Source organism: Barbus barbus, assembly GCF_936440315.1.
Source record: "Barbus barbus genome assembly, chromosome: 23".
In the NCBI taxonomy this organism is placed as follows: domain Eukaryota; kingdom Metazoa; phylum Chordata; class Actinopteri; order Cypriniformes; family Cyprinidae; genus Barbus; species Barbus barbus.
This window is the reverse complement of record NC_136751.1, coordinates 12,397,296-12,411,037: the sequence shown is the minus strand read 5'-3', so window position 1 is coordinate 12,411,037 and position 13,742 is coordinate 12,397,296. Positions and strand designations below refer to the sequence as shown.

At 40.8% G+C, this 13,742-nt stretch overlaps 1 protein-coding gene and 1 pseudogene across 2 annotated transcripts in view; one reads left to right on the top strand and one right to left on the bottom strand.

The window, feature by feature from the left end:
- Positions 1 to 3,098, bottom strand: part of LOC306842616 (extracellular calcium-sensing receptor-like) — a gene marked incomplete at both ends in the record, with an annotated part of 36,968 nt that extends 33,870 nt beyond the window's left edge. The window contains one exon of the mRNA XM_079373580.1: positions 2,890 to 3,098. Within this exon, the coding sequence (XP_079229706.1) occupies positions 2,890 to 3,098 (209 nt within the window). The remainder of the gene's footprint in view (positions 1 to 2,889) is intronic.
- Positions 1 to 13,742, top strand: part of LOC306842993 (extracellular calcium-sensing receptor-like) — a 189,408-nt pseudogene that overhangs the window by 149,174 nt on the left and 26,492 nt on the right. The gene's annotated exons all lie outside the window — the stretch shown is intronic.

Here is a 13,742-nt window from a genome sequence, read left to right as displayed (position 1 = left end):
CCTCCACGGCCTACAGCTGCAGAAGCTGAAACGAGCACAAAGTTGCTTATGCTGGCAACACATGCCCTCACATCTCAGTCCTTTCCTCCCGTTACTCCAAATCCTTTTCCTTTTCAGCGGTCTCCAGCTCCCACAGCACACGCTAGCTTGAGTCTGCCTCCGCTAGCTGCGCAGGCTGCACAGGCTCTCCAGCTATTTTTCTCCGAATATCACAAGCCTCCACGGCCTACAACTGCAGAAGCTGAAACGAGCACAAAGTTGCTTATGCTGGCAACACATGCCCTCACATCTCAGTCCTTTCCTCCCGTTACTCCAAATCCTTTTCCTTTTCAGCGGTCTCCAGCTCCCACAGCACACGCTAGCTTGAGTCTGCCTCCACAGGCCGTGCAGGCTTTTCAGGATGTCATCTCGTGCTTTTCTAATGACCCCTTTTTCTTTTCAGTCGCCTCCAGCTCCCATGGCAGACACTAGCCCAGAGGCCTATTGAAAAGTAAGGCTGCCTCTGCTGCAGGGTTGCGAAATAAATTAGGATTTTGAATATTTGTCGAGTTCAAAATAAAAATCCTCATTCGAATACAAACGATGCATTCGAATTTTAGGCGTGTCAGGCAGCCTTATCAGTGGCACACAGAATGCATATCTTGCACATTTTCTAGAGTGACCTTACTTTCAGACTCGCATCTCGCACGAGAGAAGCATGTTTAGAAAGCCATGTAAATGTCTAATTGTCTCTCGTCTCCTTATATCAAACCATGCATACATGATACTGCTGGTTCACAATTGTTTAAGCAACTTGATTTATATTCGGTTCATAAAGATTATGCACCTTTTCACAGATAGTCATGTTGTTTTATTGCTTTAATAAACGTGCATTAGTAATATTTTATAATATTTTATTTTAGTAATATTCCCGCTTCCGCGGAAGCCACATTCTCTTCCAGATGCCACAGCAGTGCCCGCTTCCGCAGAAGCCACATTCTCTTTCAGATGCCACAGCAGTGCCCGCTTCCGCGGAAGCCACATTCTCTTTTCAGATGCCATAGCAGTGCCTGCTTCCGCGGAAGCCACATTCTCTTTCAGATGCATTCTCTTTCCAGATGCGGCAGCAGAGCCGCTTCCGCGGAAGCCACATTCTCTTTCAGATGCATTCTCTTTCCAGATACCACCGCAACAATTCCACTCCAAGCGACATCCAGCGCCTCTCCATCCTGAAGCCTTGCAAATTTCGGGGGGTTATCAACGCCCCACTCCGGCTGCTGTCCCGCGCTAATCACATCTTTGGGGGGAGCGCTCTGGGTCCGGGCTAAATGACGAGCTCGGACCCCTCTCCCCGGACAGGGGGAGTGCCCTGGGTTCGGGAGTAATTTACAGAGCTCGGAGCCCTCTCCCCGGACAGCACGCCAAATACGCATAAACCTTGACTCTGTTCATTATACGCAAGGGCGAACTCGTGAAGTGATGTTTTATTAACAAATTTCGGGAGGAGCACGTGCAGATAATTAACACGGCCAATTCACCATCAGCAATCACTCAGTCTATCCTATCAGCCGAGAGAGAACTTCTATAAATAGACCAAGCCATCTTACCTTCATTCTCTCTACAGTTTCTAGCATCCCACCTCCACCCCAACTCCTCACCATCAGCCCGCTCCTACCCCAGCATGGGGAGGAGCTCGGGGGGAGCGCTCTGGGTCCGGGCTAAATGCCGACAGGGGGAGTGCCCCGGGTTCGGGAGTAATTTACAGAGCTCGGAGCCCTCTCCCCGGACAGCACGCCAAATACGCATAAACCTTGACTCTGTTCATTATACGCAAGGGCAAACTCGTGAAAGCTGTTTGGAGTGATCAAACTCTTTGCAGTTATCCATCCTTCCCCTCCAATCAATTGAAAGCCTGTAATATTCTGAATACTTAGTTGCTCAATAAGTAAGCCCATCTCAACAAGTGAAACAAATGCAACAATCACTTTTGCTGTGCTTTTTTTAATCGTTTCTACCACTTTTTTTAGTTTTTCTGGCACTGTTCTGTAGAATTTCATTGAATACTCCACACAAATCCCCTCCTTCTGAGCTGTATTGAGAAATATGGACATAATATTGTTCCCATAGTCGTTGTCACTGTTCACAGCTCCCACTCAAGACCAGCCTAAGTGCTTGACAATGTATGCAAGTGCCCTGCCTTGGTGGTAATCACTAGCAATAGTCCTGAAGAATGAAGGATAGTCTTTTCTATTGCTGAGACATTCACATGAGGCCGAGTGACTTATCTGAGAGAGATAGAGAGAGCAAAAAAAAAAAAAAAACAACTGTGAAACCGTTATCAGTGAGGTGATTTTGTCAAACATTTGGTGGTACTACTCCTTACCACTGGAATTTTAAAAGGTCCTGTAGTTCTGGACAGAATCACTGTGGCGGAGGACTCAGTCTCCTATCCATGCTATCATAGGAGAAACAGTCTATTGCATTTTTATTCTGCTTCAAACTCCGGTCCATTCATCAGCCCCATAGTTGCACTCATGGCAGATAGTCTTGAACCACAGGTATCATAAATTCGGTATCCAATAGAAACATTTGGGAGCAAACTTTTACTTCTGTTAATTTCTTCAATAGCAAAAATAATAATTTGAGCCATCCAAAAATCTCTTAAATTCACACTGTGAAAATATGAAACAAAAAATTATCCATAGCAACTAAATAAACATATCAAAAAGTGAACACTACTATATGCATTCAGCTAAAAAGAAGAAGAGGAAAAAAGCATAGTCATGCTTGAAACAGATTGATATTCCAGATGTTTTAATTTGCTGTTATTAAATAAATGTATACATATAACACATTTTAAATATCTGTTTTAAAAACATGGTCTGAAATAATGCTTTCAATGTAACAAACCTGGAGCATGACAGAAGCTGAGGTTTTTGTGCAAACTCTAATGAAGGCAATGTTTCTTTACTGCGTATTGCAAAAAGTGCTCCAATGATTATGTCTCCATCCTTGGAAAGCAGTGGGTCCTTAGGGTCTCCCATCATTTGGCAAATAGTGTTTCCAGCCTCGGTATGAAGTTGATGGAAAAACAGGAATATATAAAGAAAGAGAAGCATCATAAAGATTGAGCTCCACTGTGGTTGCCAAATGTAAATAACCTGATACTATATTTGCATTTTTATAGACGTAATTAGTATGGATGACTGATTGTGCTTGTACCCAATCAAAGCATTTAATTTATGAAATACATAACTCCTCCACAAAGTCAAATGCATTTCTTGATCCAGACTACCTCCTTTGTGATTCTGGACAAAAAGCATTTCATGCCATAGTAGGTGGAAATTGCTTTCACCCTTATGTGCATGAAATCAGCTGCGGGTATATAAACGTTTGAATGAAATTTAGTGCTTACATCACATTTCCGGTGGAGAAATGCAAATGTTTTGTTTGTTTGTTTGTTTGTTTTTCTCTCTTTCTGTGCATGAAAGGCATTGAAGTTTAACCAACTAACTAAATAATAATGATAAAAATCTCTTAACCTGTTAACCTTCGCCCCCCATTGTGGGCCTCACAGGTGAAAATAATCTACCTAAATTAAAATGGTAAAAGTTCCTGACAAAGTGGAGTATCTTTGGAAAGAAGACACTCTAGGCTTTACTATCTATCATCCAGAGTTGATAATGCTCAAAAAGATAAAAAGTTATAGACACTGACGTGCCTTGAAAAATATTTTTCCACACTGAATGTTTTTTTATTTCATATACAAATACATTAAATAAGTCCTGGAGCAATCCAGAAAAGAAATGGGTTGAAAGCCACATGCCTCATGAGTTCATATTTCAAATGGATTGCAGAATTATACAAACTATTTTAGTCATTATACATATTCCTGCATAGTTTTTCAACTATAAAATAATACACAGATTTATTTGAGCACTAAAAAATACAAAAATAATTATTTGAGTAATAAAAAAGGAAAAAAAATAGAAAAAACTTGCTTTGTATATAGTATGTATACTGAAGTATTCTGATTGCCAGACATGAATTGATATTGGCAGACATGGTCATAGAGTCAGTAATCACACGCTGATGTGCTTCCATTCAGATGATAATCATACAGATGGGCCATATAATCAATAATAGCTGATCATTGAATCACAATGATAGCCGTCATAGAATCGGTAATAAACACGCTGATGTGCGTCCATACATACTATAATCATGCAGATACGGCCCCATTCCCCACACAATACACACACATATAAAAAATGTAGAAGAAAAAAAAAATTTTTTTTTATGTAAAAAGCAGATCGCTAAGTTACGCCCCGCTCAGATGACAGTGTCACAGCGTGCGTCACGCTTTCAGGAGGAAGAGAGCGCCAAATTCAAATAAACTATATTCCGATTTTCTGAGACTTTTTTTTCCGTGGACGGTCTCATTCTGTTTGTAAAACTGTATGCTACAGCACCGTGTTGTTTTTTTACCACCAAGACGCTGTTTTTGAGTGTAATTTATTCCATAACGGACGCGAACAATAACTCTCCCGAAGAAATGAAATGTAAACAAAGGAATATTCATCCTTATTACAACGTTATTGTTTCGCTGGACTAAAAGTGCTCGCTGGGATGTTGTTCTGTGGACCCTTACCTCTCTAACTGAACTGGGATTTCAGCAGTGGACGCGTTTGTGACTCGTTATTACAATGAATCTGGTACGTACTGCTTTTTTATTCTGCCTGTTTTGATGTGTACTGCTTACACAAATGTAGCAAATACATTCCTTATAAGCTTTCCATCGAAAAACAGCGATCTGTCGTCGATGCGTGAGGCTTAGACCTTCAGAATGATATATAGTTTGGCAAGATTAATGATATTCTTTCACGTTAAATTCATTCATAAACATTAAACTAGTGGAGAAAAAATGCTTCAGTGCGCCGTCGCTCTGGTAAACGTTAGCAGGTTAAATGAATCATAACAATAAAGCCAGTAACATAATTTAAGAAAATACAACAAAACAAGTACATTTTGTTCCATGTCAACATTTATGTAATGACTACTTTTGGACTTTTGAACAAAAACACCTGCCTACTCCCATTCTAAAGCTTGAAAGAGCCAAGACAATTATTCATATAACTCCAACTAGATTTGTCTGAAAGAAGAAAGTCATATACACCTAGGATGCCTTGAGCGTGAGTAAAACATGGGCTAATTTTTGGGTGAACTAACCCTCCCACTAAACATTAGACGTCTGACGGGCGTGCAGATTATGTCTATATTGCATCCGTCGGTCCAAGACCAATTCTGCAGGGCTACACGACGTGCAAACTAGGTCCGCTATTTGGACGTCTAACCAAGACCCCATTTGGACGTCAATATGCAGTTTAACATTTGAACGTCGGACTAGGTAACTTTTTTGGACCTCTAAGACATGTGCAGGAAATTGACATGAATGTAATATTTTATTTAAGACAAATATCAACATTGTTGTTATCAACAGGGTTAATGCATATCAATATAGGTTATTTGTGATGAAACATTATTTGTTATTTAATTATTTATTTATCTAGTACGTTTATTTTACTGTTTTACGTTACTTGTTTATTTTAATTGTCTCTGGACCAGTTTGTGTCATATTGTCTCCGACTGTGTTTACCATAACAGGCAAATACAACACTGTACGTTCGAAAATTAAGTAAACACCACTCTGATTGGCTGAGGTATCACGTCATCATGACCCAACCAGTAAATGACACTCTGATTGGCTGAGGCAACAAGCATTCAGTGCGAACTGCTGAAGCAAGTGGCTGCTCGGCTTTGTTCAGCTTCCATCAAATCATCGTTTTCTACTCAGTTGAAGGTAAGTTCGGTTCGCTTAGTAGATTTTATGTATTTATAGTGATAGCTGTTTTAATTAGCTTTGTTGTCTTAACTACCTGTATATCTGCTGTGGCTAAGTTACAATTAGCATTGCATCTCTCTGTGATTAACAAGACGACTGTATTCCCTTCCAAGTCAAAGAACTAGCATTTCAAAATGAGTTATAACTTGTTTTAAAAATGACTGAATCTAATATTTGCCATATACTGCAATTCCATCTGCGTTTTCTGCATCACGGAAATCACAGGACCCTACACTGGTAAAAGTGATGTGTTCGATTTATTAAAAATATATATGCACCATTTTTGCATCATACTTTTAAAGTAAATTCAACTTTGTATTTTAAGTAAAATAACAAAGATAATTTTTGTTATATGAACTTAAATATTTGAGTTCACTCAACATTCTTTACTTAAAACATGCAATATGATATAATCTACTAAGTAATTTCAAGTTGCATCGTCAGCTTATAGACCAGCTGTTCTTGAAAAGATTTGTTGTAGAGGGTTAAAATGAGGGACAAAGTATAAAGGGTTTATGTGATGCGTAATGTTATTCCTACATATATCATTTGTTGATTTATAAATGTAATTTATTTTTCTTTATGGCTCTTCACTAATGCCCTGATGGCGCAATTTAATATGAAGGGGAAGGGGAAAAAGGGCAAGAAATCTTTGGAGAAGACAGGTTTATTGAGTAATAAAAGGTAAGCCCATATTTCATGTTGACCAAGGAAAGATAATTAGCTCCTGCCAGTCTGAATAATGACTTGATTGGACAAAACATTTCTTTCCCAGTTTACATTTAAAATTCACTGCTAACTGTCTACCATGGAAATTTTAACATTTGGTGAGGTGGTTTTGTATTAATCCAGTAGTGGTAGTGGATGCATAGTAAACGCGTTTTTGCTTACAAATATGGGGACTTGATGTATGACTGCAGATTGCCTTTGCATATTTCTAATAATTTGTCTTTTTCTACTTGTGCAGATGCAGTCATGAAATTTGATGACACAGCAACAGAGGACTTCATAAGGATGACTGCTTCAGAGCATCTGAAGCATGCACCACAAAGAAGTGGAGGTGGAGGACACGCAGCAGTCACTCAGGACTGATTATCCATTGTAGATAATCTTTTGTACATTGTCTTTTCCTGTTTTAATATAGTTGCTTATGGTTCAATTTTACCACAAAACACATTTGGTTAACCACTTTATTTTTTATTGTTGTACATTTGTTGTGGTACAGACCCACGCAAGGTGGGTGTCAGGGTTCTGTCACTTCGGTCTAGTTTATTCATGGTTTTTTTGACGGAGCCCTGACATTCCCTTCTTGTCTTGTTTTCTGGTGAGAGCGCAGTTTCGAGTGTGCTCGAGCTGCACGCTCTCTTGTCTGCGTGCTCTGTTTCATGTTGGGGCATGGTGTTCGGATCCCGGCACTCCTGTATTTTTCAAACTCGGTTCTGGTTTTGTGTCTGGGTTCGGACACTCACGCTCCAGGTTTGTTTTTGCTGGGGAGTGTGCGATTTTGAGTTCGCTCGGGCCGTGCGCTCCTCTGTCCGCTGTGTGTGTGTTTTGTTCGGCACGCGGTTCGGTTTCGGCCGCATGCTTTTTCTCATTTTGTTTTGCTCTTTGTTGCAGCTAGCTGGTGTTTTTTTCACTGGTTGTGTGCTTTCATGTTTGTTTTTTGTGAACACGCGACTTATGAGTCTTCTCATAAGCTGCGTGTTTGTGTCCTGTTTTGCACATGGCTAGTGATTTGTTTTGCTGGCCATGTGCTTGTGTTTTTGTTTTGTTTGAGCACATGGCTGGTCTTGTTTAGTTCTATGTGCTCATGTCAATTGTACGGCTGTAGTACTCGAGTCCGGACTCGAGACGTTTTTCTGTCGTCTCAGACTTGTCTTGGACTCATTGGTATTTGGACTCGGACTTGTCTCGGACTTGGTCATTGGACTCGCCAAATGTTCTAGTTGATCTCGACCGAGTCCAGCTATATATGCTTTTTTTCTCTTTCAAAACAAAGATTCTCCTAGATGGGCTACCAATCAAGGTTAACGAGCCCCATCTGTACGAAACACCTGTAATACTGTCTATATCTCCCTATCCCTGGGGGATATCTATTGCACCTATATGATATGGCCTAAGGTAAACAGCAAACAAATGCATGCGCGGCCACATACAGACACACAGAGCTGAAGGTGTTTATATGCTACACAGCCTTGCTTGGGAGGGTTACATTGTACTATGGTTTCTTTAGGACAGGGGTCTTAAAACTTGGTCCTGGAGGGCTGGTGTCCTGCAGAATTTAGCTCCAACCCATATCAAACACACCTGAAACAGCTAATCTAAGCATACTATAAACTTTCAGGCAGGTGTGTTGAGGCAAGTTGGAGCTCTGCAGGACACTGGCCCTCCAGAATGTGATTGTTACATTATAATAAAAATGCTGAAAATGTGAAGTTGCACTTCAGTTTATGTGACTTTAGTGAAATTGCTAAACCTAAAGTAAATAAAATAGCCTAATTTGATCCTACAGTGTTGCTGCACATGCTTTTACATCATTACAAATAATAATGCAAAATTATTATCTTAGAATAGAAGATATGCTGTCTCTCGTGTCACATAAATTATCAATAGTTAAGTATGTGGTTTTGAAGAAGATGCTTTTATTTTCTTTCTCTGTTTTGACTGTCTCATTTGGACTTGGACTCGAACCTCTTTGGACTCGGTCTTGACTCAGACTCGATAGTCCTGCTCTTGGACTTGTCTTGGACTTGACTACAGCCCTAGTCAATTGTCTTGACCCCACCCACCTTGTTTCCTGATTATTGGTTAATTTGCCCCACCTGTTACCTCATTACCCTCCTCATTTGCTCCCTTTATTGTCAGGATAAGTAACCACCAGATCCAAGTGCGAGAGCAAAAGGTTTATTAGAAACAGAGAGAGGCGACAGTAGTTAGGACTCCAGCCGAAATCAGAACTCTCACAACCGCCACGAAGATGATCCACACCGTCAGGTAATCCAGTTATGAGCGAGAATAATCCAAACTGGCTGAACGAAGACACAAGAGATCTGACAGAAAACAAGACAAGATTAACGAACTGACAACACACGCATGCAAAGCCAGCTAGATAAAGGCAGCGCAAATGAGCTGCAGCTGGGCACTCTGATTGCGCTGCCAGTTGTGGTACTAGGCAACAGACGTTCCCACACAAACTAGACAGACACCAAAATGAACACACGGATCCATGAACCGTGACATTTATAATATCCTTGTGTTTTCAGTCCTGTACCAGTTCGTCGTTGTATGTTCCCCTGTAGTGTGCTGATCCTGCCTTGCCTTGCCTTGCCGTGCCTGTCCTGCCTTGTGTTACGACCCTGTCTAGGGTAAGGCCGCAACATAAACTGGAATCAACAATAAAAAAATATCCTTTATACATTTATTTACAGGGCTACAAGTGAAAGCACAACTTCAGGGGTGAGCAAAGGCCAAAACAACAAACAAACACCAAGCTAGCTCCTAACAGAAAAGACTAAATTCCCTAACAAAAGGAAAACAAAATAAAAATACAATGTTACCCTTACTCCCTATCTAATGAAAAACAGGATAAAACATTTACAAAGAAAATGGCACTCACCCCCTACAGCTTCCAAGTGTGATTAAGAATATTTACAATACTTTACAAAATATACAAAAGTGGAAATGAGACTGACAACAACTTATCAACTCAAAACCAAAATTCACACTGCACACAACAGGCAGATCAACAGGTAAGCTAACAGCAACAACACACTGTAGCAAACACACAATAGCACATGTGCAATACAACAACAGGAAATCACAAGTTGAGCAGAGCTCCCCCCTCAGGTACTGCAGATCCTTTTATTGCCTCTCCTTGGTCCCACTAGCACTAATCAGATCTGGAGATCACTTTGGTAGGATCCAATCCTATGAAAGAAAGGGTGGGACAAAAGAGAGAGAGAGAGAGAGAGAGAGAGAGAGAGAAAGGACCAGCAAAGCAAGACACATACTATGTGTGTAGTATATACACAACACGTCTCAAGACGTAACACTTGCCAAGCCTGCCAGCTGTCCTGTTTCTCCCCTATGGGGTAGTTTTGGTTGATTTTGTTTATTTTTATTATTAATAAAAGCCCATTCTCTGCAGTACTGAGTCCTCGCCTCATCCCTTCTCCCCACAACCCTGACAGTGGGCTGTGAAACTTTTATTTTTATTTTATTTTTTGTACCACCTGTGTTGATTTTACAAAGTTTTTAGGTTACGATGCACAACATTGAATTGATGTATGCAAGCCATTAAATTATTTTCCTTGATTTTAATGGTAGTTGGCAGGAAATTTAACTAGTCAAAAGCTTATTATTGATGTTTGTGCCAGTTAAAAACAATAAAGATGGAAATAAGTGAGTGGTAATTGAGTTGTGATATATTTGTAAACTTGTTTATAACTGTAGTCCCATGTTTCCAGAAGGTGAAGGACCTTTTTCCTGTAGCTTCGTTTGGCTCAGCAGCAGGATTGAATTGGAAATGCACTACACCTTTGTATGCTTTTCCATTTATCATGTGCTGCTGAGACCATCAAATGAAGCTATAGGAAAATTAACTTGAACAGTATGCCACCTTCTGAAATGGGACTACAGTTATGTACAGAGCATATAAGCAGGATAAATTGATGTCTAAAATGAGTTTTAGTTTGATGTAGAAAAGACGTCCACTACGACCACATTTGGCCTACATTTAGCCCTTATACAGAGGTCCTGTGGACGTCAATATTGGACATTCGGTAGACGTTGGAAAAAAGACGTCATCTGGCATCACAGTATGCACCTTCAGGGGACCAAAATTGGACGTTCAAAAATGACGTACAAAAGATGTCGTTTGGACGTGTCTTTGCGCATTGGGCTTTAAGTATCGTTTCACGAGTTCACACTTACATATATTAGCACGAGCAAGGTAATGTGTATTTGGCGAGTATAGTAATGCGTAGTTGGTGTGGTGTCCTGGGGAAGGGCTTCGGGCTCAGGAATGGCCTGAACCCAGAGTACCCCCCCATAGTGTGGTGAGAACTCTCGTGATATCGCTTGAATGGAGAAGGGGTGGTGGAGGGTTGCTGCTTATCTTTCAATTGAATAGAGGTATGTCAGCTGTATTTATAGCCAAGCATTGATTAACTTGAGTGCGGACCTCCTGTGTTAATTAGGCTAAGTATCTGACGCGCTCCTCCCGAACTTTGTTAATAAAACATCATGTAGAGTGCAAGATTCTGCTTTACACTTTTCAAAGCTCTGCACAACCCTCTGCACCCTCATATCTCTGTGATTTGATTACTTTCAATAAATAGTTTGGCAAGTCTGCCTGAAAATATCTGATTTGAGAAGAAAATACGATTTGACAGAAGTCTGAACAGATCTTTCTCAATTTTTTTAATTATTTTTTAAACCACTATGGGGTCCAGAGCAATCAGCTGTGCTGTTCCTCATCTCTGGAACTCTCTTCCGCTATTTGTAAATTTAAGTGATTGTCGGGGGGTAAGTGTATTTTACTTAAAACAAGTAAAATTATCTGCCAGTGGGGTAAGTAAAATTTTCTAAAAACAAGATTATTTTACTTGCCCCACTAGCAGATAACAACTCTTAAGATAAGCTTAAGATAAACAACTCTACCTTTTGTGGGGAGGGGGGTTAATATTAATATACAGTTACCCCCAATCAGGAGCTGCTTTGTTCTCCCTTACTCTTATCAAAGTGTGAATGATTGTAAATCGCCCTCACAGGAGAAACAAATTTTGCCATGTGGCCAAAGCCACAAATGATGAACAGATCTTCACATGCATTCACACAAAATGTATTAAGCCTTCTTCACATCCATTTACAGAATGGCATATAAATGAATACTGCTCATGATACAGCACTGTACGTACTAAGGTATTTACAGTACATATAAATGCATGGGTCAATACTCAGCATTAGTGATTAATGTTTTGTATCCGACAGCATTGGCCAATCAGAGTGCTGAATCATTAAAAGGTTCTCTTTTCAAATGGCTGCTAATTGTGCTAAGTATCACTGTTGCTAAGGAAAATGTGGTAAGCCAAGAGCTGTTCTAAGTTGTTCTAAGGAGAAACAAGGAAGTTCTGCAAGAAGTGAATTTGGGAAGTTTGGAAACTGCAACAGCAACGCCGACCACAAGCGTAGTGCCCACCAACTTCTGGAACAACTTCAGAACCTTCTCTTCACTGATCCTTTGTTACGAGTTCCAAACTGCTAGGATCTTCTCCAACAACTTCAGAATCGTCTCATCAGCAATCCTTTTCTCTGCCACTAAAGTTAGCGTTAATATACTGTAGTTTGCTGCCAGTAATGGAGGATAAAATAATTTTTCCATTTCCTGTTTCGGTGTACAAAGCTGAAGTGTGGCATCATTTGGGCTTTTGTGGTAACTTCCTGCCGTGTGCACCACCTCGGTTCTATTGCTTGCCATGTCCTCTGTGAAGAGCCTTTGCGCGGGGCACGGCGGGCGCTTTCTCTCGTCTTGGGGGCGTTTTGTGCAGTTGGGGCAGTGTAAACGTGCTAAGGTTTGTGTATGGTGATGTGTTCTTAATGACAACTTTCCTAAAAATATATCCTATTGCTGAAATAAGAAATATTCCAATATATCACCTTGCTTACATTATTGCATCATATCGTATCGCAGCCCTGGTATCGTGACACATATCGTATCGCCAGATTCTTGCCATACACATATACAGTGGTGGCCAAAATTATTAGAACACTAGCGGCACAACACTCTTTAGCATTTAGATTAATGCCATAAAATCGGTCAGCCGTGGAGGTGTCGTGGCACATAAATTGTGCCACCTTGTGGCGGTCTTCTGTAGTGTGGGTGTTCTTGGTCTGTACAAAGAAAGAAAAGCATAGTTGAAGAGTTATAAACACATGACCACTAGTCCTTCCTGTCTGCAGTGCCTTTGAGATTGTCTGCAATAATAAAGGAAGAAACGTTAGAGTCGTGTGGGATGCCGAGATTGGAGAGGTGAGAGGAGGCAAAAACTTACCCAGAATTTGAGGGATGGTGGTCCTCACAGAGGCAACGCACTGGCCAACACACTTGGCCTGCTTCACCTTGACCTGGTGGACCACCACTCTCTGCCTCAGCGAGCAGACCATAATTTTGATCTCCTGGTTCAGTCCTACCAGGACTGTCCAGGAGAGGCGGCAGGTGGGGTGGCGGGGTCTCCCTTATGTAAGCCAGGAACTGGGCTACATTTTTTAAATAGTGATGGACAGCCATCTCCGTGATCTTGGCCTGATTTAGTGAATTCAGCCAAGATCGCTTCCTTGCCGTCTGGTTGCGGAAGGCCAGGCTGGCCAGATCAGATTGCCCCACCCCCATGTACGCTATAAAATTTTTGATCCAAAAAATTTTTGAAGACACATTGTTCTTCAGCTGCAGGGTGGGGTTAGCACACTCTAGAAAGTGGACCATTTAATAAATTACAAGTGGGACATGTGTCCATTTGCCATTTAATGACTGAAATTTTAATAATATGTTCGTGGGATGATTGTACACTAACCTATTATACTGCTCCCATTGAATTAAACTGGAAGTAGGACAGGTGTCCAATTATAATTTATCCATTGGGATTGCTATGGCAGGTTAGTGGGATGATTGTCCATGATCCCATTGAATAAACTGCAAGTGGGATGTGTGTCCACTTGCTGTTTATTGAATGAAATCAGTATAATGGGTAAGGGGGACATGTCCATTTCCAACTTTTTCAATGGGCCCCAGATAGGAGGTTCGTGGACAGTGGAATTTTGGTAAAAAACTGGGTGCTTCTGAATCAGGGGGGGGCTTCTATGT